Raw genomic sequence first — 26,413 nt, 5'->3', positions numbered from 1 at the left:
CAACACCACACGACCGCACCGAGAGAGCCCAGACGCGCCAAGCCGCTAACCAAAGGCCACGCCAAAGAGCACCAGGCCGCCGTCCATGTCGTCCGCCGCGGCGCCAGACCCAGACCAGCCGCCGCGCCCCGTGCGCTTCGGCATCCTTGGCTGCGCCTCCATCGCGCGCAAGCTTGCGCGCGCCATGCTGCTCGCGCCCGGCGCAGCCGTCGCCGCCGTCGGGAGCCGCTCCGAGGAGAAGGCCCGCCTCTTCGCCGCCGACAACGGCCTCGACGTCGCGGCCACCCGCCTCCACGGCTCCTACGAGGCGATCCTCGACGACCCGGACGTGGACGCCGTCTACCTCCCGCTCCCCACCAGCCTCCACGTGCGCTGGGCCACCGCCGCCGCCGCGAGGGGCAAGCACGTGCTCCTAGAGAAGCCCACCGCGCTGTGCGCCGCCGACCTCGACGCCATCCTCGCCGCCTGCGACGCCGCGGGGGTCCAGTTCATGGACTCCACCATGTGGATGCACCACCCGCGCACCGCCAGGATGCGGGACACCGTCGACGACAAGGACGCCATTGGGGACATCGCAACGGTGAGTTATTTGCAAACCTTAATTCCTGCAAGACTGGAATGGGACCATTGTTACCCGTAACCAAGAAATGGAATTCGTTTTTCCCATTTTATTGTCATTATCAGTATCAATAACTGAATTTCTACAGAAAAAAAAGACTATTCTTTTTCTTTCCCAGTTGTATAATGCTCCACGGCCCAACAGCGTTAATTTATATGCTCGTAAAGTTTGTCATGGAACCGTTCCATTTTTGTGACGCACACGCATATTTTGAATATATCGTAGTAGACACTGATAATTAAAATTTATTTTAAATATCTTTTATTAAATAGAAAGAGGTAACATTGTGAAAGTAATTTGCTTAATGAATCTAGTACTACAAATATTATATTGTCAGATGTTTTTAACACACAGGGAGCTTTGTTTCATATTTATATTAGTGAAATTTTACGGTCCTCGAAAATAATGAGAATCCTCTGTTTTGTTAGATCGGATGGTTTAAAAATAGGAAGAACCAAATGAGAGGAACTTAAGTTGTGGTACGGAACCAAGAAAGCATCGACCCAGAACTGGTTTATAAATAAATTTAGAGGGTATAACAGTATTTGTACGTCTTTGAAACTACTTCTCATCTCAAAGCTGAATTACGGAAAGGTAAATTACCTGAATACAAAGTAGTCCTCCATCATCAATATAAAAGCTACAGCTGAATTTCTTATTAGCAACAGATTGGAAATCAAAATAGCCTAGCAACCTACAACAGCTGCTTAACGTGAATGCCCTGCAGCAGCAGTTCTTCAGCAATCACCAGACCAGCAGCAGTATCGATCTTCTTCAGTGTAGGAAGACGAGCCCCTGCAGGCGGTCCCCTCAATCCTCCAAGCGCCATGACAAGTCCCAACGGGCTCCTGCCGCCAGTCCTCCCTCATCCCCTCCGCCGCTGTGCCGATTTGGAGCAGCACCGAGAGCCCCCAAAGCCGTGTTAGGTGGAGGAGCTCCTGCAGGCGGCCATTGGAAGATGGTGACCTCCGGAGAGGTGGGCGACGGCGAAATTGACCACTCCACCCTCGTCCACTCCGCCGCAGCCTGCAGCCACCAATTCGGAGCAGCCTGGAGTCCCTAGCGCCATGATGAGTGACCCAATTAGGTGGGCAAGCTCCTCTAGGAGGCTGTGTGAAGATGACGACCCCAAGGAGTCAGGCAGCGGTGATTTTGGGGAGAGGTGACGGCAAATTCCGGGAGGCGTGCCACAACAATTTCTAGGAGTGGCGAGTGGCGGGCGACGGCGAATATCGGGGCGACCAGCGGCGCGCAATGGAGAATATCGGAACGGCGGGCAGTGGGCGGCGACGACGCACACAGGAGCGAACTTCCCGGCGGATCGAGCTGTATGGCTGGGTATGTTAGGGAGAATGGGAAAAAATACTAAACCACCCTTAAGAATATTTAATTATATTTTTTTCAGATTAATGGATATCAGTTTTTTTAGGGAGGAACCGGCGGTTCCTCCAAGCACTGTAACATAGGGGTGGATCTAAAGTAGTAACATGGGGGTACAGCTGTCCCTCCAAAATTTCTTGAAAAACATCTAGTATATATATTCTTTAATAACATATACATGTATAATACATTGTTATATATAATTGCTAGTCCACTCAGCCTATACAACAGCCTCAACACTCTACATTCACAACTATTTTATCATCGTTTAGTAATCTAATTATGTTATGTCCATGTTGATGAACTATATTATTTTTATCCGTACCCCCATGATTAAAATCCTAAATCTGCCACTGCTGTAACAAACCTCATATTATAAGAAGAAGAAAAAAAATCTAGGTGTCTCATAAAACCCCTTCAAAAGGCATGACCCCATGATTGATACAGTGGAAATCACCGAAAAGAAACCAATCCTGGCCATAAGCTGCGGAATCTTTTGGCTCCTGCCATACACCATAACTTTGCCTTATCGCTATTATTCTGCAAGATGATATTATGATTGGGCTAAGATCCCTACAACCATTTATATGCTTCCAAATCCACCATGCCACCAGGACAACCAAGAGCTCAAACCCTTGCGATCGTGTTGCAATCTAAATAAAAATTTAGATACTGACAGTCAAAATTGAAAACTTTATTTATGATTGGAGCAAGTGTACTAGCATAAAAAAGGCTAGGAGCATTCGGACATGTTTGCCGTGATCTCTTATAAATTATCACATATGGACATTCCTGGAAGTGTTGAAGCTGAGTTGAGCTTGCATATTAACATATATTATATACAAGTGGTGTTTCAGTAGTTTTATAAAGTTCTGAGGTTTTCAAAATCTCCTGTAAATTGTCACATATTAAGATTGCTGGAAGTGTTGAAGCCGAGTTGAGCTTGAATTCTTTCTCAGCAGACCACTTCCAATTCATCTATAAATTGAGATGACAGTAGAGCGCTCTGAAAGATTTAAATTGTGAAAGCTAAATACCATATTTTTGTTCCTACAAAATTTCAGTGTATCCAAATTATCAGTTCCAGAGAATATCTGTGATGCATCGAATTTGGTTCTTTTATTCCAGCTATGTAGAAAATAATAATAGAATATACATCCATGTCATTTTTCATTTATGCATATGCACAAATTTGTAATCAATAGAAGTAGACGATGAAATGGTTGGCTGCAGCCATTACACCTCTCAGCACACATTAATATCTGAATTGCAAGACATGTATGAAATGCTATAGGTGAACATATAGCAGTATTTGTGGAAGAATACATTTTAACTGTTTGTTTACTGTTTTACAAAGTTTTGTAGGTGAACAAAAATCATCGGTATTTTTCTTCTTTTTCTGCAGATTAACAGTGTGTTCAGCTTTCGAGCAAACGAAGATTTCCTCCAGAATGACATCAGAGTAAAGCCAGATCTTGATGCCCTGGGTGCACTTGGTGATGCTGGGTGGTACTGCATCCGTGCAATCCTGTGGGCTGTTGGCTATGAGTTGCCCAAGACTGTGATCGCACTGCGCGACCCTGTAAAGAACCGAGCTGGCGTGCTTCTTGCGTGTGGCGCGACATTGTACTGGGCAGATGGCAAGACTGCCACCTTCAGCTGCTCTTTCCTGAGCAATCTCACCATGGATATCACCTTGGTTGGCACGAATGGAACTATCCATGTCACTGACTTTGTCATCCCATACGAGGAGAATTTGGCGGAGTTCCACGTGGCTTCGAAGTCAAGCTTTGCTGAGCTCCACATTGGATGGGATCCTCTGCCAAGCAAGCACGTTATCACAACGGACCTGCCACAGGAGGCCCTGATGGTCCAGGAATTCGCGAGGCTCGTGCAGGAGATCCGGGATGCTGGGTGTAAGCCTGAGGGGAAGTGGCCGGCCATCACCCGGAAGACGCAGCTGGTTTTGGATGCTGTGAAAGCCTCGATTGACAAAGGATCTGAGCCAGTTGAGGTGGCTAGTTAAATCCAACAAACGAGTCACTTCCGATCCTGGGTAAGGCCTTGTTTGGATGTTGTTGGATTCACCTCAATCCATATGTGTTGGAGTGGATTGGGGTGAAATTTAGTTCAAGTTCCACTCCAACCCATCCTAACATATGTGGATTGATGCGAATCCGACTACATCCAAACAAGGCCTTTGTTTACACAGCATGGCCTGGTTTGTGCTTGCGTGATATACACATTATGTACTTCTGTACTGTACATGAAACCAGTAAACCATTATTCGTGATAATTTAAAGAAGTGGCATCAAACTCAGAAAAAGGTTGAAGTGTATAAGTCGGATGATATTTCTACTGGTTGTTCTAGTATATGGGCAGACGGAAGCATCACCATCAATAATCAACCGATGGTTGCCCGGCAAAAGGAGGAATACAGCAGGAAGTTCTAAGATTGAAGAAAAAAAACAATGTTGAGGGCTTCCGTTGTGATGTTCTTGGTCATGAACATCCTGGACAGGTTCAGGTTGTGCAACATTTCCAGCATGATCAGTTAGCACTGTTAGACAACTAGATTGTACCGTGTAACAACTAGATTAGATTGAGTCAAGAGTTTGTTGTAACTAATCTCCACTTTGTATGGCCACGCAGGGGGCTTTTCCTTGTCTATTTAACACGTACCGAGAGACCCAGATAGGGTCATCTCGTTCCCTCATTTTCTACATGGTATCTAGAGCCTAGTTTACCTCGCGGTACATATTGGTCCGTCGTCATGTCAACCTCCGACGCTCTCGCCACCGCTACTTTCACCTTTGGTTTCCTCCCTCCAGTCACCGAGAAACTCATGCGTGGCAATCACACCATGTGGTTGGCCCAAGTCTCGGCAACTCTCCAAGGGCGCAACTCTGGGGCTACACCATGCCCACATCCAAGCCGCCGCCCGAGTTCCTTGAAGAAGATGCCCCTGACAAAGATGGAAAGAAGGCGGAACCAAGATCTAATCCGGAGTATGAGAGATGGTTTGCAAAGGACAGTCAAGTCTAGAGCTTTCTTTTCTCGTCGCTCTCCAAGGACGTCTTCTCGCAAGTTGCGTCTTCAACCACTTCTGCAGAGCTCTGGGCGGCGATCCAGGCGCTCCATGCCTCTCAATCTCGCGCCCGGCCACCCGTATGGCGCTTGCCACGACGACCAAGGGGTCGTCCACGGTGGCAGAATTTTTCACCAAGATGAAGGGGCTCGCGGATGAAATGGCGTCCGCGAGCAAGAAGATAGAAGATAATGAACTTGTCTCCTATATCCTTATGGGTTTAGGGGAGAACTTTGACTCGGTCGCGACGGCTGTGTCCAACCGGGCCGAGCCGATCTCACTTCAAGAACTCCAAGCGCAATTGGTGATTCACGAATAACTCTGGCTGATTCGCGATGGCGGTGGCTCACAATCCTCCGCGAACGTTGCTACCAAGGGTGGCCGTGGAGGTGGCGGCGGTAGACACTTCTCCACCAACAACCCTCGCGGTGGGCGTGGCCGTGGGGGTTTCCAACGAGGAGGTGGTGGTCAAACTGGTGGCCGCAACGGTGGTCAATGTTGGGTATTCTTGACGTCATTATCAAAAGTAGACTTAGTTTTCTATTTCTGATAACGGCATCAAAAATGCCGAACCTATCCCTCATGCCACTTAAGCCAAGTTGTCATCCCCAGCATGACATGAGAGACGCGGTATTGAAATATGCAATTGCTCATCTCGATAAATAATAAATGGGATCTGCAAGCGCACATATTAATACTGATGTAGCATTTTAACCGGAAAGTATTCCAAGTATCGTTATTTATATTTTTACCACTGGAAGGGATTACTAATAATGATGGAATGAAATATGGAATTGAGTATCATTGCATGTGTAATAGAGAGCATTCATCTATCTTATCAATACAGGGGTAAGTGTCACATAAAATATAGATAAAATATGAATGGTGACAAAGATAACTATTCTGATCAGCATAACTAGCTACATATGATAATTATAAGCACCTCAACAGATATTCTAGCAAGTCATTAGCATGGAATTAAAATGAACTACAAGAATATTTCCTAAGTTATTCTTAACTAAAAAGTCTAGCATATCATAGTTAGTGCAATTATACTTGGCAATCATTGCGAGACAAGATTACGCCGATGCATAGTGATATTATCAAGGAAGATGAGAAACATAGCAATCACTTCCCTGTAATAATGTTGCTCTGCCTGCCCTATACACGGGAGGGGGGCTATATAAAAATCAACAGAGCTATCACCACTGCAAACCACCCCACGATCCGGCATATAGGGTACAATCGTAGATAAATATGGTATAGGCACCACGCCTACACAATACTTATCATTTACCCACTTTACATATGGATAAACGCTATACGATCCTAAGCATGTATATAATTCCAATCTAACTAAGCCAAGCATATAACCATGATAAACTAAGAACGATATAATTGCAAATATAAACAAGTAGAGCAAAGTCATAATAAATATATTGAAATAGAGCAAAGTCATATTCATAATATTGAAGAACAATGATGAACAGATGAAGAACAATAGAGGAATTACCAAGAATTCTCTTGACAGATTCGGAAACCAATCGAAGATTGACTAATCCTATGTAGCTATGCTAAACTAGAGATCTAGTTGATGTAGTGGCTCTAGGGCTTGATCAGAGGCTCTTCTCCTTGGATGAATGGATGAATTAGGGTTTGAGAGTTGCTCTCCTCCAGGAGCCAGGGGCCTTGCTTATATAGTCCTCCCAAATGAACGTGGGCTGTCGGATCAAACCGACCTTAATCGCACGGTTTTCCTTGATCCCTTAGGTCGGTGGAGCATGATCCGTGTGGTGGAGCCTGATTGGCTCTCAGGCAAGGGCGGGTGCCCTAGGGGGAGGGCGGGCGCCCTGCCCCCGGGCCTGCTCGGCCTCCCGCTCGTTCCCGTGGCTTCTAGAGTCTTCTAAATGATAGAAAATTGCCGCACACGTTAATATCTCTATGTAAACCCGATGTGTGGGCCTTTCCTCCATATTTCCTGATAACCCCCTACAGAAATAGACAAACACCAAAACTCGTGGAATTCTGTCAGATAAAACCCTAAGTCTAGGTGTTGGTTGCATTTGGACCCTTTTCTTTATTTATTTGATGATTAAATTTGATACTTAAGGACCATCAACAAATTCCCCCAAGCTTACCTCTTGCTCGACCCTGAGCAAGGATAGGCTCAGTGATGGATCAAAAGTTGCTGCAATGCCTTTGTATGTTGACGGTACACATGCTTTCAAACAAGGTCTCATCTCTGAGTTGAGCAAACTGTTAAGACTTAAAACTTACTCATTTTACCTTCCACCATGGGGCTTGCAACCGTCACTTGTGTCTTGAGCAGTTAAAAGATAGAACGGTCAATTCAAGCGCCATGTCTCTTGTTCTTTGATCAACTATAGCTCTAGAGTTTTTGCAGATTTTCAAATAAAACTCAGAGATTCCTTGTATGACTCTCTCAAATCTCTCTTTTGTGGTATTTCAGGATCCTTACCAAGACAGTAATGGTATATGCCTTCTCTCAAAGTATATGGTATTTCTGGTATGAGGCATAGTGACATGTCTTACTCTCTCACCCTACTCTAATAAGGCTTTATAACTGGAGCTGATAGATGGGAGATAAATAATATATACTTACAAGACATTTATTGCATAGTCAAACTATGGATCCAGAGAAAACAAGTCAATAAGTCAAATCAAGGTGTGCATGTGTGGCAAATGAATGGAGTATGGTGAAGATGGTGATAATGGTGAAAACAATGGTGAAAGTCTAATTCTACTTTTGCTCTTTTGAGGGGATACATACCTTTCTTGCACTTTGAAGCTTTTTGAGGAGAATGAGATTCTCTATATTTTCTTTTTCTTTTATCTCATGTGGGTATCTTGTACCCCTAATTCTACTGTCAGACACTTGTCTATTTTTACCTCTCATCTCACTTTTTTTTCGAGGTTCCAAGCACTTGCCCCTTTTTATTTCCTTGTATTTATTTTTTTAGAGCATTCATCCTCCTAGAATAATGTAGCAAGTGGTAGTAGCCAAGATAACTCGAACATTTATTTCATAGGGAATAACATGAATTGGAGAATATTTTTAGCTATTCTCTCCCGGGTAGGAGTAGAATAATTTTAGGTGGATCCGGAGATGGAAATGAGTGGATGTATGTGGATGCGTACTTCCGGAGTAGAAGTAGCATATCTGAGTGGACGTGCAAGTAAATCTTGATTTTAACCGCATGACAAGCTCCTAAGGGTCTACACAGCTTGACCACACTCAATGCTCATAAGCAGTAAATATATGGTTCTTAGTGTAATAAGCATGTATATATGGTTGTGGTAGGAATTTAAACTCTCATCATGTAGGAAATCATCATGCAACATTATTAAAGATTTTCAAAGATAAAATTCTCTAGAATTCTAGCATCTCTAGGAACAGATAAACAGCAGCTCAACCTTAACATATCATATCCGTTAACGACTTAGACGTTAGATCAAGTACTCTTCCCACAAGTTCAGGTTAAGAACAAGCTTTAAATTATAACAAACTTGAGAGAGAGCTCAAATTTGAAAACTAGGTACTTAGCAGAGCAACTATTCATCATATCTATGTAAGAGTTTATTATTAAGATTCAGTTTAGCATAGCCGCTTTATTTATTTATTTAGCAAACTAAGCAAGATATATTTATATATAAATAAGCACAAAATCTTTATTTGGGTTTTCATGATTATGAATCTTTTTATTATTTGAGTAAAGTATAAACGCGAGTAGAAACACTTAGCTGGATAAATGGGGGTGCTCTCCCCCAAGCTGGATTTTGATGTAATTTCTTTTGACGTAGCTAGCAGGTTACAGAGGTGTATTTGAATGTCGGCAGCACCCTGACAGCGATTAGCATGTCCTCCGTCTGCTAGTCTTCTTGATCCTTGAATTTTGTGGAGCTCAAATAGACAATAAAGCTTTGTGGAACTGGTTAAATGTTAGTGTAAATCTCTAGCCCTTTATCATGTTGAGATTCCTCAATAAATGTTATTCTCTTTGGTAGGATCATAAACTTATTTTTACATTTTCATTTTTATAGAACAAGAATATATTTATTTTTATTTTTATGCCACCACAGAATGTACTTATGGGTTTTATGCCACTAGCATACTCACACGAGACTTTATCGTTTTTAACATTTTTATTTTCTTTTCAGGGTAGTATGAATTTGATTAACTAAACAAGCTTATTTAAGGAAAGTAAATAATAAAAGGGAAAGTGATAACTACCAAGTTTACCTCTTGGCACAGTGTTTGGTGCTTTTAAGTCCTCTGAACGGGACTCCTTATGTCCTTAGTCGTTCTGGGATTCGTTGGATGGCGTAGATGGTGGTTCCAGCAGTGCCTCCTATTCTATTACAACTTTTTTTCTCTTTCCATATGGTGGGTATTTTAAACGCAAACAGAAAATCCACAAGCGCATGGATACCGATGTAGCTTTCACCCGGGAATATTCCAGAGTATCAATTTTCCACCGGGAACGTGAGTGTACTAATTAAGATTCAAGATCACCCAAGGATAACTATATAATTATTTTTAGTGGGAAGAGAGGAAGTTTCCTGAGAGTTCTCTAGTTGATCTAAGAATCAAGAATTACTTCAAAGATTATTTATTTTGAGACATCAGAACACTAACCACAGAAAGAGATGAGAAGGGGGCTAGGAAGCTCTGACTACGGTCCTACAAATACCGATCCGAACGAGGTGGAATACGTCGACCGTTATGTCTAATCTATTAATTACTACTCTAGCGTTGCAAAGACTAGAGCACTTGATGCAAGCGGAAATCCAATAAATAACTTGAATGTAAATAAAAGTAATTAAAGAACTCAGGAATTATGAATTGAAGAACTTGGAGAACGATGAAGAACGAACCAGTTGCTGCAAAAGTACAATGTTGAGGAAGATGTGACAGATTTGGCTCCTCCTCCGCTCTCCTGTTCTCTCAACCTATTTTCTAGGTTACAACTAGAACTAACTAGAACTAGAACTAGATGAACTAGAACTAGAACTAGATGAACTAGAGGTATCCTCTCTACTTGGATGAATAATTAAAACCCTAGCTTTGATTCTGTAGAAGAGATATCTCCTCCAGAGGCTAGGGGCCTCCTTATATAGCCCCCCAAATGAATGTGGGACGTCGGATCAAACCGACCTTAATCACACGGTTTTCCTTAATCCCTTAGGTCGGTGGAGCATGATCCGCGAGGCGGGGCCTGATTGGCCGAGACACCTGGGCAGGCGCCCAAGGGGGGAGGGCGGGCGCCCAGTCCCTGGGCCCGCTCGGCCTCATGTTCGTTCCTGTGGCTTCTGGAGTCTTCTAGATGATAGAAAATTACCGCACACGTTAATATCTCTATGTAAACCCGACGTGTGGGCCTTTCCTCCATGTTTCCTGATAACCCCCTGCAGAAATAGACAAACACCAAAACTCGTGGAATTCTATCAGATGAAATCCTAATTTTGGATGTTGGTTGCATATAGGTCCTTTTCCATGATTAGTTGACGGTTAAATGTGAGCATTAAGGACCGTCAACAAGCTCCCCCAAGCTTAACCTTTGCTCGTCCCTGAGCAAAGCAAAAATCAGCAAGAAAATAGGGGTTACTTTTATGCCTCTTACTACAGGGTTTTTAAGTTATCACTAAGGTCTTAAGTGATTGAAAAACAGAACGATCAAGTCAAGCACTATGTCTCAAGTTCTGTCTTACCTTTGTTCTGGAGTTTTTTTAAGTTTCCAAAATAAAACTGAGGTATTTGCCTTCTTCTCGAAAGATAAATAAGTAGAGCATTAAAAGTTTTAGCATACTTACTTTGCATTTTGCTATGTCAATGCTCGGAGCAAGGGAGTGGAATGTCATACTCCTAGATCAAGACCTTTGACCTTTTTGAAAAGTTTGTCATCTCTTACTGGCATATTGCTTATTAGAGGGACCATGGGCTATCATTTTTTTCTTTCTTTTTTTCTTTTTTTTCAAGTGGGCACCAAGTACCCCTAATTCTACTATCGGACACGTGTTCATTTTATTCCACTCAGGTGGGTATCTTTGTACCCCCCTAATTCTACTTCGGACACTTGTCTATTTTTATCTCTCGTCTCACTCTTTTTTTTCGTATCAATTTTTTTTGCATAGTCCCATGCCTCTAACGCAATAATACTTCGGAAGAGTGAATCTTTTATATTTTTAAAACAAAAAGATCTTGATCTTTGGAGCATGATAATTCTCTCAACCAAATCTACAAGAATTAACAATGGCTTGAGCAAAGCAAGTGCCCACAGTTTTAATATTTATATCTTATAAGACTCTAGGTATTATGTCAAACAGGATCTCATTCAATTTTTTTTGAATTTTTAGATTTTCAAAAGATAAAATCTCCAGAACTCTAGCGAAACTTGGAACAAGTTAAATAGTAGCTCAGACCTTCTCATATCATGTTTGTCAATTACCTAGACTTGGATCAAACTTTCTTTTTGTTTTATTTAAAACTTAGGATTACACAAAACTATTGTATATTACTCAAAAGAAAAACTTTGTTTGGTTTCATGGTTATGCATTTATTTATTTATTTCCGAATACTAGTAAATAAAACCAAGAAAGAAAAGTAATACTTATCTAGATACACGTGGAGGTGCCTCCCCCAAGCTAGATGTTGACATAGTCGTTCACTCTTGTGGCTTGCATGTTCGGTCTCACTCTTCTTACGCCTCAAAATCCTGCACAACCCAATGTTGACACCATTTTTGGGCACGTGTCCAGGATGGCAGGACAGGGTGGCAGTACGATGCGGGTTGCTGGTAAGGATGGTTGCCGATGAGGGAAAGGTTGAATGTGACTAAGTCCTCAGGCAGTAATATGGTGCCGATGACCAAGTAAAAGGGTCTGCCGATGACTATGGCAAGGGGATTGCCGATGACGCGAAGGAGGAGTCCGGAAGCTGCCAGTTGTCATGTGGAGGAGTTTCGGTTTGTCATGAAGGATGGTTTTATTATTTCCTTATGTTATTCGCATCGTTTTGTATACGGGTTCCGTGTAATTTGGAATTCGAATTCTAATCGTGTCTGGTTGTAGCTCTTTGAGCAGGGTATAAATATAAGCCCTAGGACCTTGTAATCAGGATATCTATCAAGAAATCAATCAAACATACGTTTTTACTCATATTCCAGCATCTACTTTTCGACGACTTCGTCATACTTTTTTCTTTTTATTACGAGTTCTTAGGAATTCGTCGACTTAAGCTCGGCGTATTCTCGAGTTCCGCGTAAGTACCTCTTAGCCGTGACATCCGGGCGCATCGCTGTTGTCAGGACTAAAGTATTCGAATTATCACCTTTGCCGATAGCAAGGTCAAATCGGCTGGCACGCCTTAACGTTTGAATCGGGTATTAGCCCTTTGTGTTTGCAGATCAATTTTGCATCAACACATATTTTGGTACGCCCAGTGGGACAGATTCAAGATCAAGATCAACATGTCGATCTCTGACCTCGATCAAGACAACGTCATCCCCGTGACGGAAGCTAACCTCAAGGATGAGCAGAAGCAAGCTATTGCCCAAGCTATGGAAGAGTTCAAGCAGCAATGCCTGAAGTCTTTTAGCATAAACAGGAGCGGCGAAGTGGTCCAGAAAGATGCACTGCCGGCACCACGGCAGGTCACTTTTGACGCCAATCCTGGCAAGCTTCAAGACATGGTTGATAATGCCATCAATCGAGCGTTGATTAACCAAGCTGGTGTACTGTCTAATACGGTTTTCAACGCCGTGGCAAGAACCTTCAAGGAAGGACAAATCCCGCCGGATTATGTGGGCCCTTCCCATCATCAACCCACGGCACCAGAGGTCACGGCTCCATCGGCTGCCTTGACAAGTGCGAGTGCACAGTCTGCCGTTCCTCTGAGTACATTGGGGACTACTGGTGCACTATCTATGCCGATGGCAACCAACCCACAAATTTCAGTTGGGCAGCATAAACTGACAACAGATATGTTGGCATCGGCAATGTCGGGGTTAACTCTTCCTCCTAACTGGTGGGGTTATGGTATGCCTCCAGAGTTGACGCCGGGAACATCACAGATAACTGACATGAGGGGCAAAACTCCTATGACATCGGCACCTTCCAATGTGCCGGTGAACCAGAGTCCTCGGTATACCACAACTACTACTGCAAGGCCTCACACTGGAAATCCTCAAGATTCAATGTTCCAGATGCCTAACGCATCGGCAGAGTCAATGCTGATGCAACAGAGGCCTATGGCCCAGTCAGGGTATGTCAATTCAACGACGGTACCCAATTACCAATCATCGGCAGCACCTATGCCGATGAACGCTAATAATGGATGGCTTGGACAGCAAGCCTTTCCACAGTCACCACAGCAGGGTTATCAGACTACAGGGTTCCAGCAAGGGCAGGTTTATCCCGGGTTCCAAGGTCAGGGAATTCCCAACCAGCCAATAAATTTTGGACAGCAACTCGGAGGACAGCCAATCGGTGGACAGCAGTTTGGTAGTCCGCAGATTGGAGGACAGGTGACCAATACGATGTTCCATACAGGTCACGTCCCGAACAGACACGTGGAGGTTCGCCACCAAATGCCAGATCCGCAGCCGCCTCATCGGCAAGATGCCGATGCGTATTGGGCCGATAAGATTGCCGAAGTAATGAGGGAACAATTTGGGATAAAACCCAAAGTCAACACTTATTCTTATCGGACACCGTATCCTCCAGCGTATGATTTGATCCCGCTTCCACATCGGAACAAAGTACCGGATTTCACAAAGTTTTCCGGACAGGACGACACGTCAACCATGGAGCATGTCAACAGGTTCATTATTCAATGTGGAGAGGCTGGTAACAGGGACGAATTGAGGGTTCGCCTATTTTCATCATCATTGTCTGGATCGGCCTTTACTTGGTTCATATCATTGCCTCCCAATTCAGTAATTACTTGGGCCGATCTAGAGAAGCAATTCCACAGATACTTCTTCTCGGGGGTTCATGAGAAGAAGATCACCGACTTGGTCAAGTTGAGGCAACGTAATGATGAGTCGGTTGAGGGATTTGTGCAGAGGATACGAGAGGTCAAAAATAAATGCTATAGCCTGGTTCTGGATGATCGGCAGCTAGCCGATTTGGCTTTCCAGGGTTTGTTGCCACACATCAGGGATAAGTATGCCTCTCAGGAGTTCGAAAGTTTAAGTCACTTGGTGCAGAGGATATCTGATCAAGACATCAAGCCTTTCGAGCCTAAGAGGGCATGGAATAAGAAAGTCTCATTTGTTGATGAAGCAACAAGCTCAGATTCCGATGAAGAACCAGTAATCGGTTTGGCAGAATGGGTAAAAAACAAGAAGCCGATGTCTTGTCCTTTTGGGCAGAAGGAACCAGAGAAGTTTGCATTTGACACCGCCAAGGCCGATAGGATATTTGACTTTCTACTTCAGGAAGGTCAAATCAAATTGTCACCTAACCACGTGATCCCGTCGGCAGAAGAGTTGAAGAGGATGAGATATTGCAAGTGGCATAATGCAACTTCACATGACACCAACGAGTGCAAAGTATTCAGACAACAGCTGCAATCGGCCATAGAGTCAGGGAGAATCAAGTTTGACAGTTCCAAAGCCCAGAAGCCGATGAAGATAGACCAACATCCTTTCCCGACAAACATGTTGGATGCTAAGGGGAAGGCTAAGGTCTTAACGTCGGAGACAGCTGAGAAGAGTGCATCGGTAGATCCTCAGCATCAAGTTACTACCGCCGATGCAAGAAGTAAGGGCTTGGTCCAGGAAGGAGCTAGCTCAGGAAGAATTCCTCGATCTAGTATTGTCATAACTCATAGAAGGCCTCGAGAGAGATGGCAACAACGGGAAGATCGGTACCGGCGCCAGCAGGAAGATTATCAACGGGAAGAAGAGAGACGCCGACAGGAGTGGAATCGGCACAGGGATCATTGGAATTGCCCATTCTTCATCCATTGTTGGGAGGAAAATATCAAGCTTCCTACTATCAGAGACTGCCCTGAATGCAACGGTTATGATCGGTACGACAGGAACGATCGGCGTTATCATGATGATGAACGACGATTTAATGGGCCGATCAGAGGAAGGGCGTCAGTTCATGATCGGCTGGGGGGCAGGCTTAGCGTTCACGATCGGCTCGGTGACCGTGTCCAGTATTTTCCCAGGAACCAAGAGGAGCTTGAAAGAATGGCTGATGCGCGGGTTCCCGATGAATTCATATTTTGCAGGGATGCTAACACGCATCGCATGGAGTCAAGAGAGAACCAACGCCCGACGGCAAGGCAAAGGCCACTTCCTCCATGGTGCCCTCAAGGATTAACCAAGACACAGAAAAGGAGATTGCAACGTGAAAGGCAGGAAGAGCTAAATAAAGGAGAGAACTCTGGAAGTCGGCAGCCGTCAGACACTAAGAAGGAAGGTCCATCGGCAGGCGTCAACATGGTCTTCATGTTGCCGATGGAGTTTCTTGCACCAGCCAGTGATGATGAGTTGGAATTTTCTGATCAGATAGCTCAGTTGGCTCTGGATCCGATGACGGCTATCTTTGAGAAACCTGCCGATGACGAGAGGCAGCATCTCAAAGCTTTGTTCCTCAAAGGAAGGGTCGATGGGCAGCCAATGACCAAGATCCTAGTTGATGGTGGAGCTGCTATTAATATTATGCCGTATGCAGTATATCGGAAGCTTGGAAAAGGGGATCAAGATTTGACCAAGACCGATATGATGCTCAAAGATTTTGAAGGAAACGTGTCTCCAGTCAAGGGGGCGATATGTGCAGAGTTGACCATCGGCAGCAAAACCTTGCCGACAACTTTTTTCGTGACCAGCGGAAAAGGTGCTTACAATTTATTATTGGGGAGAGATTGGATTCATGCCAATTGTTGTGTCCCATCTACAATGCATCAGTGCTTGGTTCAGTGGGTAGGTGACAAGATTGAGATCGTCCCAGGGGATTCTTCTTATGTTATCGCATCGGCAGAGGCGGATACTTATGAAAAGACTAGGTGCATTTCAGGAGAAGTTTGGGAGAAAGATTTTCTCAAAGTTGCCGATTATGAGATTCCACCGATCCAAGCAGTCGGTTCTGACGACGGTTTTTAATGGATAGATTCGCCGATGATGGAAAATTAGGCCAGGGGTTCACATCGGCCGATGATTTGGTAGAAGTAGATATAGGTAGTGGTGATAAGCCTAGGCCTACTTTTATTAGTGCTAAATTAGATCCTGAGTGTAAGCGACAATTGACTAGTTTGTTAAAGGAGTATAAAGATTGCTTTGCTTGGGATTATACAGAGATGCCTGGTTTAGACCGATCAATTGTCGAACATCGGTTACCCATCAAGTCTGGATTTCGGCCACATCAGCAACCAGCCCGCCGATGTAATCCTAACATTCTACCTGATATTAAGGCCGAAATCACTAAACTTATTGAAGCTAAGTTTATTCGGCAGTGTCGGTATGCCGAATGGATTTCCAATGTTGTTCCGGTTTACAAGAAGAACGGGAAGCTGCGGGTATGCATTGATTTCAGGAATCTCAATAAAGCTACGCCGATGGACGGATACCCAATGCCTGTCGCCGATCTACTGGTTGATGCTGCGGCTGGCCATCGGGTCATCAGCTTCATGGATGGTAATGCAGGTTACAATCAAATATTCATGGCAGAGGAGGATATTCCAAAAACCGCGTTCAGGTGTCCTGGTCATGTTGGACTATTTGAGTGGATAGTCATGACTTTTGGGTTAAAGAATGCTGGTGCTACTTATCAAAGGGCTATGAATTTTATATTTCATGAGTTCATCGGCAAGATCGTGGAAATTTATATTGATGATGTGGTGGTTAAGTCTGGAGATTTCTCAAAGCATCTTGCCGATTTACGAAAAGTGTTGGAGTGCACAAGGAAGCATGGATTGAAGATGAATCCCAACAAGTGTGCATTTGGCGTATCGGCAGGGCAGTTTCTTGGTTTCATGGTACATCAGAGGGGTATTGAAATTAGTCGAAGATCTATTGACGCCATCAATAAAATAGTTGCCCCTACCAATAGAACCGAGCTCCAATCCTTGATCGGCAAGGTGAATTTTATCAGAAGATTTATATCGAATTTATCTGGGAGAATTCGTGCTTTCAGTCCTCTTCTTAAATTGAAAGCCGATCAGGAGTTTGTTTGGGGAAAAGAACAACAGTTGGCTCTAGATGAAATCAAAAGGTATCTAGTAAATCCTCCAGTTTTAGTTCCACCTCAACAAGGGAAACCCTTCAAATTATATTTATCTACCGATGGATCGGTTATCGGTTCAGTTTTAGTTCAAGAATTTGAAGGGAAAGAGAGGGTAATTTATTATTTGAGTAGGAGGTTGATTGATGCTGAAACCAGGTATTCGGCCATTGAGAAGCTGTGCTTATGCTTATATTTTTCATGTATCAAGCTAAGACATTACCTGTTGTCGGCCGAATGTGCTGTTGTTTGCAAAGATGACGTGGTCCGATACATGCTATCTATGCCGATTATGAGTGGTAGGATCGGTAAATGGATTTTGGCGCTGTCGGAGTTCGATTTGCGTTACGAATCGGCTAAGGCGGTCAAAGGGCAGGTTATGGCCGATTTTGTGACTCAGCATTGCGGTCTAGTGGAAACCTTGGAAATTGCACCCTGGACGCTCTTCTTTGATGGATCTACCTGTGACCGGGGAGCAGGAATCGGCATTGTATTAGTTTCTCCTAAGGGGAGGAAGTATGAGTTTTCCTTGCCGATTGTTGCTACATCAACAAATAATCAGGCTGAGTATCAAGCTCTGATCAAGGGATTGGAGTTGTTAAGAGAAGTTCGTGCTGATGCTGTTGAAGTATTCGGAGATTCCATGTTGGTTATAAATCAATTGGCCGGAAGCTATGAATGCCGAAGTGAAGTTCTCATAACCTATTTCGAGAGAAGTATACAACTGTTAAAGGAATTCAAGAACTTCCGATTGGAGCATGTTCCCCGATTGCATAATGAAGACGCTAATCGGTTAGCCCAGCATGCCTCGGGATATCAGCCAATGATTAATGCGACATCGGCAGTCAGTGCCGGTGATTGGAGGGAAGAAATTATTGATTATCTAAAAGATCCATCCAAAAAAGTTGAAAGACGGGTTCGATTTCAAGCAACCAAGTATGTGCTCCTTGAAAATGAATTGTATTATCGAACTATCGACGGAATTCTTCTCCGATGCTTGGGTGATGATGAAGCCAGAAGTTTGATGGGAGAAATCCATGAAGGAGTGTGTGGAGCGCATCAGTCAGCTTTTAAGATGAAGTGGATGATTCGAAGGAATGGATATTTTTGGCCAACCATACTTGAAGATTGTTTTAAATATTTCAAGGGATGTCAAGGTTGTCAAAAGTTCGGTAATATCCAGAGAGCACCCGCATCGGCTATGAATCCTATAATAAAACCTTGGCCGTTCCGGGGGTGGGCCATCGATCTGATCGGCCAGATTTATCCACCATCTAGCAAAGGGCATAAGTTTATTCTAGTTGCCACTGACTATTTCACTAAGTGGGTCGAAGCTATTCCTTTGAAGAAAGTCACATCGGCCAATATGATTGATTTTGTGAAGGAGCATATTATTTACCGATTTGGGATTCCCCAAACGATTACTACCGATCAGGGCACCATGTTCACGTCGGGGGAGTTCGATGAATTCGCAATCGGTATGGGAATTAAAGTGTTGAATTCTTCTCCTTACTATGCTCAAGCCAATGGGCAGGCCGAAGCGTCTAACAAAGGAATTATCAAGCTTATTAAACGAAAGATTGAGGAAAATCCTAGGCGGTGGCATACATTGTTAAATGAAGCACTGTGGTCTTATCGGATGGCTTGTCATGGATCAACCAAGGTGTCACCTTATCAATTGGTGTATGGACATGATGCAGTTTTGCCTTGGGAGATTAAGGCTGGATCTAGGCGATTATCTTTTCAAGATCAATTGGCTGCCGATGATTATGCCACTTTGATGACCGATGAGTTAGATGATTTAGCAGGGCATCGGTTAAAGGCTTTAATGAGTATAGAAGAAAATAAGAAGAGAGTTGCCAGATGGTATGATAAAAAAGTGAAGGCTAAGGAGTTTGCCGATGGGGATTTGGTATGGAAGTTGATTTTGCCAGTCGGGACTAAAAGTTCAAAGTTTGGGAAGTGGTCTCCTAATTGGGAAGGTCCTTATCGGATAAAACACTCAGCTCCTGGTAATGCCTATATTCTAGAAACTCTCGAAGGAGTTGAATTTCCCAGAGCGTTAAATGGCAAATATTTGAAGAAGTACTACCCCAGCATATGGATCGACGCATAAAAGTTTAAGTGCCGATAACACTCCTATCGGCTGGATTTAAATGTTCAAGGGCAGACTTAATGTTTCAAAAGATGCCGATAACAGTCTTATCGGCTAGACTAGAAGCTAAAAGCGGAGAAACAAAGGTGTGTCGCCGATGAAAGCTTCAGATGTTCAGCAGCGCTTGGATTGCGGATATGGCGCGCAGTCGAATCTGGTTGGTTGTCTCTATCTCTTTGATATCGTCATCGGCAGAACCTTCGATCGGCTTCAGCTTCCTCTTCAGTTGCAGCGCTTTACGACCATGGACGTTTCGTTCCTGTTCAAGATGCTTGATGGTCTCCGGCAGTTGACTCTCTTCTTGCTGGGCTTGGGACAGAGCGTCTTCTACTTGCTTGAGTTCAGCCAGCAGAGCTTCTCTTTTTGCCGATAGATCAGACACTTTCTGCTTCAGTGCATCACCTGAGGACTTTAAGATGCCGATGTTCTTATGTTTCTCATCGGCTAAGAGTTTTTCTTTCATCATCTCCTCAGAGAGCTGGATTTGAGCAGCTCTATCGGCAAGGCGTCGAGTAGCTCTCTGGTACTGTAGCTGGCGGCTTTCTAGATGTGCAGCGTGGAAGAGTGCTTCTTCGGCATCGGCAGGAATTTGGCCTCTAAGAGTCTTGAACAGGGCCTTGGCTGGGTCAGAATCGTTGACCAGTTGAGTTGTGTCTTGATGAAGTATGGCTGATAGCTCCTCCAGCTTAGCTCTGGTTTCTGCCGATACAATTCCAACTGCCCGAGAGGAGCTTGCTTCCTCGCCTTCTTCTTCGAAGATATCAATAGCGAAGGAGAACAAGTTGTTGGGAGAATCTTGTTCCTGAAAATGAAAATGAAATAGGTCAATTTTATGGTCAAAACTTCGGCAGACGATACCGATGGAAAAGTGGATGACTTACTTGCTTCAAGGCGATTTCTTGCCTTTGACTCAGAGAGGCCGATGGAGCTGCAGGTTGATCGGCAAATGTTGCCGATAGAACGATATCGCCTGAAAGAAGACAGGAAGGATTATAAGAATAAATGAAAATAAGTTTATCGGTAGGAGTATTGTTGGGATATGTTACCCGGAGGAGGAACAACAGTTGTTTGAATTGAGGAGACCGCCGATGATATAACTGGACCTGCCGGGCCAGTTGTTTGTTCACCTACGTCAGCTGATGTACCTGCCGTTTGAGGTTCTTCTTGCTGAGGTTCTTCCATCTGTGGTGCTTCCTGTATTGATTGAGGAGATGGTGCTTGCTGTGCCTGGACTTCTGGAGGAGAAGGGGAAGATTCCACCGGGATTGGGGACACCGGAGGAGGAGGAGGAGTTGCCACTTTCTGACGCTTTGTTCCAGTCTTAGCACCTTGGACGCCTTTCCTCTTTGGCTGGCTAGACTGGGGGGCATCGGCACCTTGGCGTTTGGCTTTTGCCGATGCACCAGTTTGCTGCAACAATGATAAGGAGTTTATGAGCACAGATGACCGATATAAAGATAGTCAGCATAAATAAAAAAGGGTTTTAACAGATTGCCTTGAAAGCTTGCGCCAGAGTGGAAGCAGTTACCGTTGGTGATGTCTGAGTTTTCCTGGTGGTAACTTTCTTGAGACGCGCACCCCGGTGCACGATGGAAGCCAGAGTGGGAGCATTGTGGCCGATTGAGGAGATCGGGCCTGATGGGAATAAGTCGATCGGCTTGCCACTCCTGCTAACCGATGGGGGGGTGTTGTCAATCTGCAAAAGGAATACAGGGGTAAGTTACCGATGGGAATAGTATTGGAAAATGAGACATCGGTTTAAAATACTTACAGTGTCATCAGGGACTTCGTATTCGGGGTCGATCATACCGCGGTATGAGAGGGCCGATCTGCAGAATAGATTCTCCTTCCATTCTGCCCACCATAGCTTGTATGCTTGAGTGATAAAGGCAGCTGGAACCCATTCTGACAGATCTACATCTGTATCGGCATTTGGTGGTAGCTGGGCTACTCGAGTCCACTCGAGGAGGTTAGCGATGGGTTCTCTGGGCTTTATTACATCGGCATAAGGAAGTGCGATCGGCAATTGGCCGAAAGCTAGCTGGCGAGCTAATGCCGATGGATTATAAAATTCATAGGTTTGGGGAGAGGTTTTCGTGCTGCCGAAGAAATTCACTGGTATGGCTCTGGGAGTCACGATTGCCATCATCACCTCATTGTCCCTATCAAGAGCTTCCTCAAACGGATTGAAGGTCAGAGGGAGCATGCTATCTGGGTCGTCATAAGCCAGCCATGGTCGTTCATCTCTGGCCAGACCCTCATACAGCGTCTCGAAGAATCGGCCGATCTGATCCGGAGTGTTCCCTGAACCGGGTAAAACTATAACAGCTTCGCCAAAGTTCAGGGGGGCACGTGTTGCCGATTCCTCTTCACCCAACACATGGTTCTCGGCTATATCTCTTGGGAAGTGCTGAGAGAACAAGTTGAGATCGAGGCGCTTGTGCAGGTGCAGATTGAGCCACATATTAATAAACCACCAAGGACCTCCCAAGTTGCCGATAGGTTGGCCGAGCAGGAGTTTCTGGACTACCTGATGAAGAAGGTGATAAACAGCGCCGAGCAAATAACGACCGAGAGGAAATTGACCACCGCTAGCCAGTCTTTCTGCTGCCGATAGATAGACAGAAGTCGGTCCTGCCGATCGACCACATAATACAAACTTGTCTAGCCACATGTTCAGAAAGGTGGTTTGCTCCTTTATGGTGACAGGCCCTCTCCCGCGGTACTTCTGGATGTACCCTGACCAGCCGCCGATAGCGCGAGTCTCCACTTTGGCACTGGGGGCGGTATCAAAAAAGTGGGTGCTATCGGCAGAAGATATGTCTAACCCAGTAAGCATGGCTACATCGGCAAGGGTAGGAGAAGCAGGGCCGTGGCCAAAAACAAAAGCGTTGAGAGTGTCTGACCAAAAGTAAGATGCAGCTATCAGCAATGACTCGTTCCTGTGCATATCGGCAATGGACAGCCTAATGCATTGAGCTAATTTCCTCTCACCCCATTGAACTTCATAAGAGTTGCTGACCCTCAAGAACCAGTCTTTCCACCCTACAGTAGGGCTGGGCCAAGAGCGAAAGGTGTCCTTCCATAGATCTAGAGCAAAGTTTTCAGCTCTAAAGGGAATCCTGTTGGTTTCTGCGTTGATAAGGTCGGTTGGATCTGGATCCCCTAGAGGGCCGAGGCATTGAAGATGTGGTTGATCGGTAGGAATGACAATTTTGTTGGATAACTCCTAGTGTTTTGGGGAATAAAGATACAAAGAAAAAGGAGAAGGAAAATATTCGGTAAGGTAAATCGCAGATGAACAGGAATACAGGAAAAAGGTACAGCAGATGAGATGGAAGTCTGACCTCAGGGACGACGAAGCCAACGGCCATCTTGTCGTGAAGGGGACGCTGGAAGACGCCGGCGTTGATGAAGAAGAATGCTTGTCGGAGATCTTGAGGATTGAGAATGGCGCCGCCGCTGGAAAAGTGAAGTTGGATGGCAGAATGATGTAATGGGGGAGGAGTACCCAAGAAGGAACTATTTATAGGGTAAGATGGACAAGGGCAAATCTCACTTATTTCTTTGCCGCATCCGAGAAACCCGAGGGTACTCAAGTGGATATGGTAACTGTTCGCACGATAATCCAGGGATTGTGCAGGTGATTTGACAGGAAGCGGTCATTATCTAAAGATATTTTACTGTGCGCGATCTCCTGGTCGGTCCATCGGTGATATTCTATAACGGTCGTCCTGCCGATGGGCGGATAGAGGGGAAGTAACCGTTTTTTTGTGAATCTCCTGGGCAGAGCATCGGCAGATCTTTGTAACGGTATTGTTGCCGATGTACGACTAAGAGAGATGCCCGTTTAGGAAGTTGGAGATTTCGAGGGATCTGCGGAGGATTAGGATCAGAGGTGTCCAGGTTGAGGTTGATGGTTACCAGATTAGGAGCATTAATTGCGGAGGAGACATCATTACTGCAGAGAATTTCGGAGCATTAATAGTTTTATACTCCGAAACTGGGGGGCATGTGTTGACACCATTTTTGGGCACGTGTCCAGGATGGCAGGACAGGGTGGCAGTACGATGCGGGTTGCTGGTAAGGATGGTTGCCGATGAGGGAAAGGTTGAATGTGACTAAGTCCTCAGGCAGTAATATGGTGCCGATGACCAAGTAAAAGGGTCTGCCGATGACTATGGCAAGGGGATTGCCGATGACGCGAAGGAGGAGTCCGGAAGCTGCCAGTTGTCATGTGGAGGAGTTTCGGTTTGTCACGAAGGATGGTTTTATTATTTCCTTATGTTATTCGCATCGTTTTGTATACGGGTTCCGTGTAATTTGGAATTCGAATTCTAATCGTGTCTGGTTGTAGCTCTTTGAGCAGGGTATAAATATAAGCCCTAGGACCTTGTAATCAGGATATCTATCAAGAAATCAATCAAACATACGTTTTTACTCATATTCCAGCATCTACTTTTCGACGACTTCGTCATACTTTTTTCTTTTTATTACGAGTTCTTAGGAATTCGTCGACTTAAGCTCGGCGTATTCTCGAGTTCCGCGTGAGTACCTCTTAGCCGTGACATCCGGGCGCATCGCTGTTGTCAGGACTAAAGTATTCGAATTATCACCTTTGCCGATAGCAAGGTCAAATCGGCTGGCACGCCTTAACGTTTGAATCGGGTATTAGCCCTTTGTGTTTGCAGATCAATTTTGCATCAACACCCAAATAGAGCTTATGAGAGCTTAATGTGAGAATTCTATGAACTCAATCACATCAAGTTCCTCTACCAGGTTGTTTTGTGGCTCAAGATAGATTTTCAAGCGTTGACCATTTACCTTAAAAGTGTTACCTATATTGTCTTGGATGGTAATGGCTCCATGAGTTGAAGTGTCAATAACCTTGTATGGTCCATCCCACTTACTTCGTAGCTTACCATGCCCAAAGAGCTTAACTCTTGTATGGAAAAGTAGAACCTTATCTCCAGGCTTAAACTCCTTGTGCTTGATTCTTTTATCATGCCATCATTTTGTTCCTCTTTATAGATCCTTGAATTGTGGTAGGCTTTCTCTCTCCATTCTTCTAGCTTAGATAGTTGCATCAGACGATTCTCGCTAGCGAGGTGGAGATCCATGTTCCATTTCTTGAGTGCCCAATGAGCCTTAAACTCTACTTCTAGAGGCAAATGACAAGTTTTTCCATATACAAGTTGATAAGGTGACATGCCTATGGGTGTTTTGAATGCAGTTCTATATGTCCAAAGTGCATCAGGAAGTTTGTCCTTCCACCCCTTACCCATCTCATCTATGGTCTTTTGTAAAATATTTTTGATTTGTTTGTTAGATGTTTCAGCTTGACCGCTAGTCTGAGGATGGTATGGTGTTGCGATGTTGTGTCGAACTCCATGATCGGCTAGGTACTTCCGGAAGATTTTGTCGATGAAGTGGGAACCTCCATCGCTTATACCAAAGCGATGAAAGATTACTTCATGGAACATTCTCTTGGCATGTTTTGAATCAGCTGATCGACAAGGTAGGGTTTCTACCCATTTGGACACGTAGTCCACAGCTACTAAGATATATTCACAATTCCCGAACATAGGGAATGGCCCCATGAAATCAATGCCCCATACATCGAGAAGTTCTACTTGAAGATTATTTGTGAGAGGAATTTCATTTCGTGAGTTGATATTCCCATGTTTTTGACATCGATGGCATCTCCTGACAAAGTCCTTTGTATCTTCATACATCGTTGGCCAGAAAAAGCCACTTTGCCAAATTTTAGCATGTGTCCGGAATGCTCCATAGTGTCCTCCATATGGGTAGGCATGGCATCTTTCCATAATTTGAGTAGCCTCATCCATAGGAACACACCTTCTCAAGAGTCCATCACCGCAGACTCGGAAAAGATATGGCTCATCCCAAAGGTGGAAACGACTATCGTGAAGCAACTTCCTTTTGTTTGTACCAGGTGAGACATAGCCTTTTACTATAAAGTTTACGATGTTTGTGTACCATGGATCTGCATGTGTTATCTTAAACAGGGTGTCATCCCTTAGGTAGTCATTTATGGGAAGCTCATCATGTGTTTCCTTATATTGAAGCCTAGACAAGTGGTCGGCTACGGAATTCTCTACTCCCTTCCTATCTCGGATTTCTATTTCAAAGTCTTGGAGTAGAAGAATCCATCGAATTAGACGAGGCTTAGCATCTTTCTTAGTGAGGAGGTACTTGAGAGCAGCATGGTCTGAATAAATGATTATCTTTGCCCCCACTAAGTAAGATCTAAACTTGTCTATAGCAAAGACAACAACCAAAAGCTCTTTTTCAGTTGTAGTGTAATTGAGCTGTGGTCTAGACAAGGTTTTGCTAGCGTAGGATATGGCATAATGCTTTTATCCTCGGTTTGTCCTAAAACGGCACCAACCGCAAAATCGCTAGCATCACACATGATCTCAAAAGGAAGATTCCAATCAGTTGGTTGGATAATTGGGGCTAAGATGAGTGCTTTCTTAAGAGTTTGAAAAGATTCATGACACTCATCACTAAAGATGAAAGGTGCATCCTTAGCTAGGAGACTATTTAGGGGTCTAGCAATTTGAGAGAAGTTCTTGATAAAGCGTCTATAAAACCCTGCATGTCCCAAAAAGCTATGGATTCCTTTCACATTCGTGGGAGGTGGAAGTTTTTCAATAACTTCAATCTTTGCTTTGTCCACCTCTATACCACGTTCGGACACTTTATGTCCTAGCACTATTCCTTCCTGAACCATAAAATGGCATTTCTCCCAGTTCAGGATTAAGTGCTTTTCTTCACATCGCTGCAAGACTCTATCTAAATTCTCCAAATAACGATCGAAGGTTTTGCCGTAGACGGTAAAATCATCCACGAAAACCTCCATGATCTTCTCAATCATGTTCGAGAAAATAGACAT

The 26,413-nt window shown here is 44.3% G+C and overlaps 1 protein-coding gene across 1 annotated transcript; it reads left to right on the top strand.

Moving 5' to 3' along the window:
- On the top strand, nt 1–4,715 carry LOC8076604 (uncharacterized oxidoreductase At4g09670). Its single transcript, XM_002467235.2, has 2 exons — nt 1–580; nt 3,405–4,715. The coding sequence occupies exons 1-2, from the start codon at nt 86–88 to the stop codon at nt 4,023–4,025; spliced, it is 1,116 nt and encodes a 371-aa protein (XP_002467280.1). The 5' UTR covers nt 1–85; the 3' UTR covers nt 4,026–4,715.

The sequence above is a fragment of the Sorghum bicolor genome, chromosome 1 (genome assembly GCF_000003195.3).
Source record: "Sorghum bicolor cultivar BTx623 chromosome 1, Sorghum_bicolor_NCBIv3, whole genome shotgun sequence".
NCBI classification, from domain to species: Eukaryota; Viridiplantae; Streptophyta; class Magnoliopsida; order Poales; family Poaceae; genus Sorghum; species Sorghum bicolor.
This window is presented reverse-complemented; position numbering and strand designations above follow the sequence as displayed.

Bases quoted from the DNA above. Each gene is read 5' to 3' on its own strand.
- LOC8076604 (XM_002467235.2), top strand. From the start codon at position 86: ATGTCGTCCGCCGCGGCGCCAGACCCAGACCAGCCGCCGCGCCCCGTG. The intron at 581-3,404 runs GTGAGTTATTTG...CTTTTTCTGCAG, and splicing joins CCATTGGGGACATCGCAACG to ATTAACAGTGTGTTCAGCTT.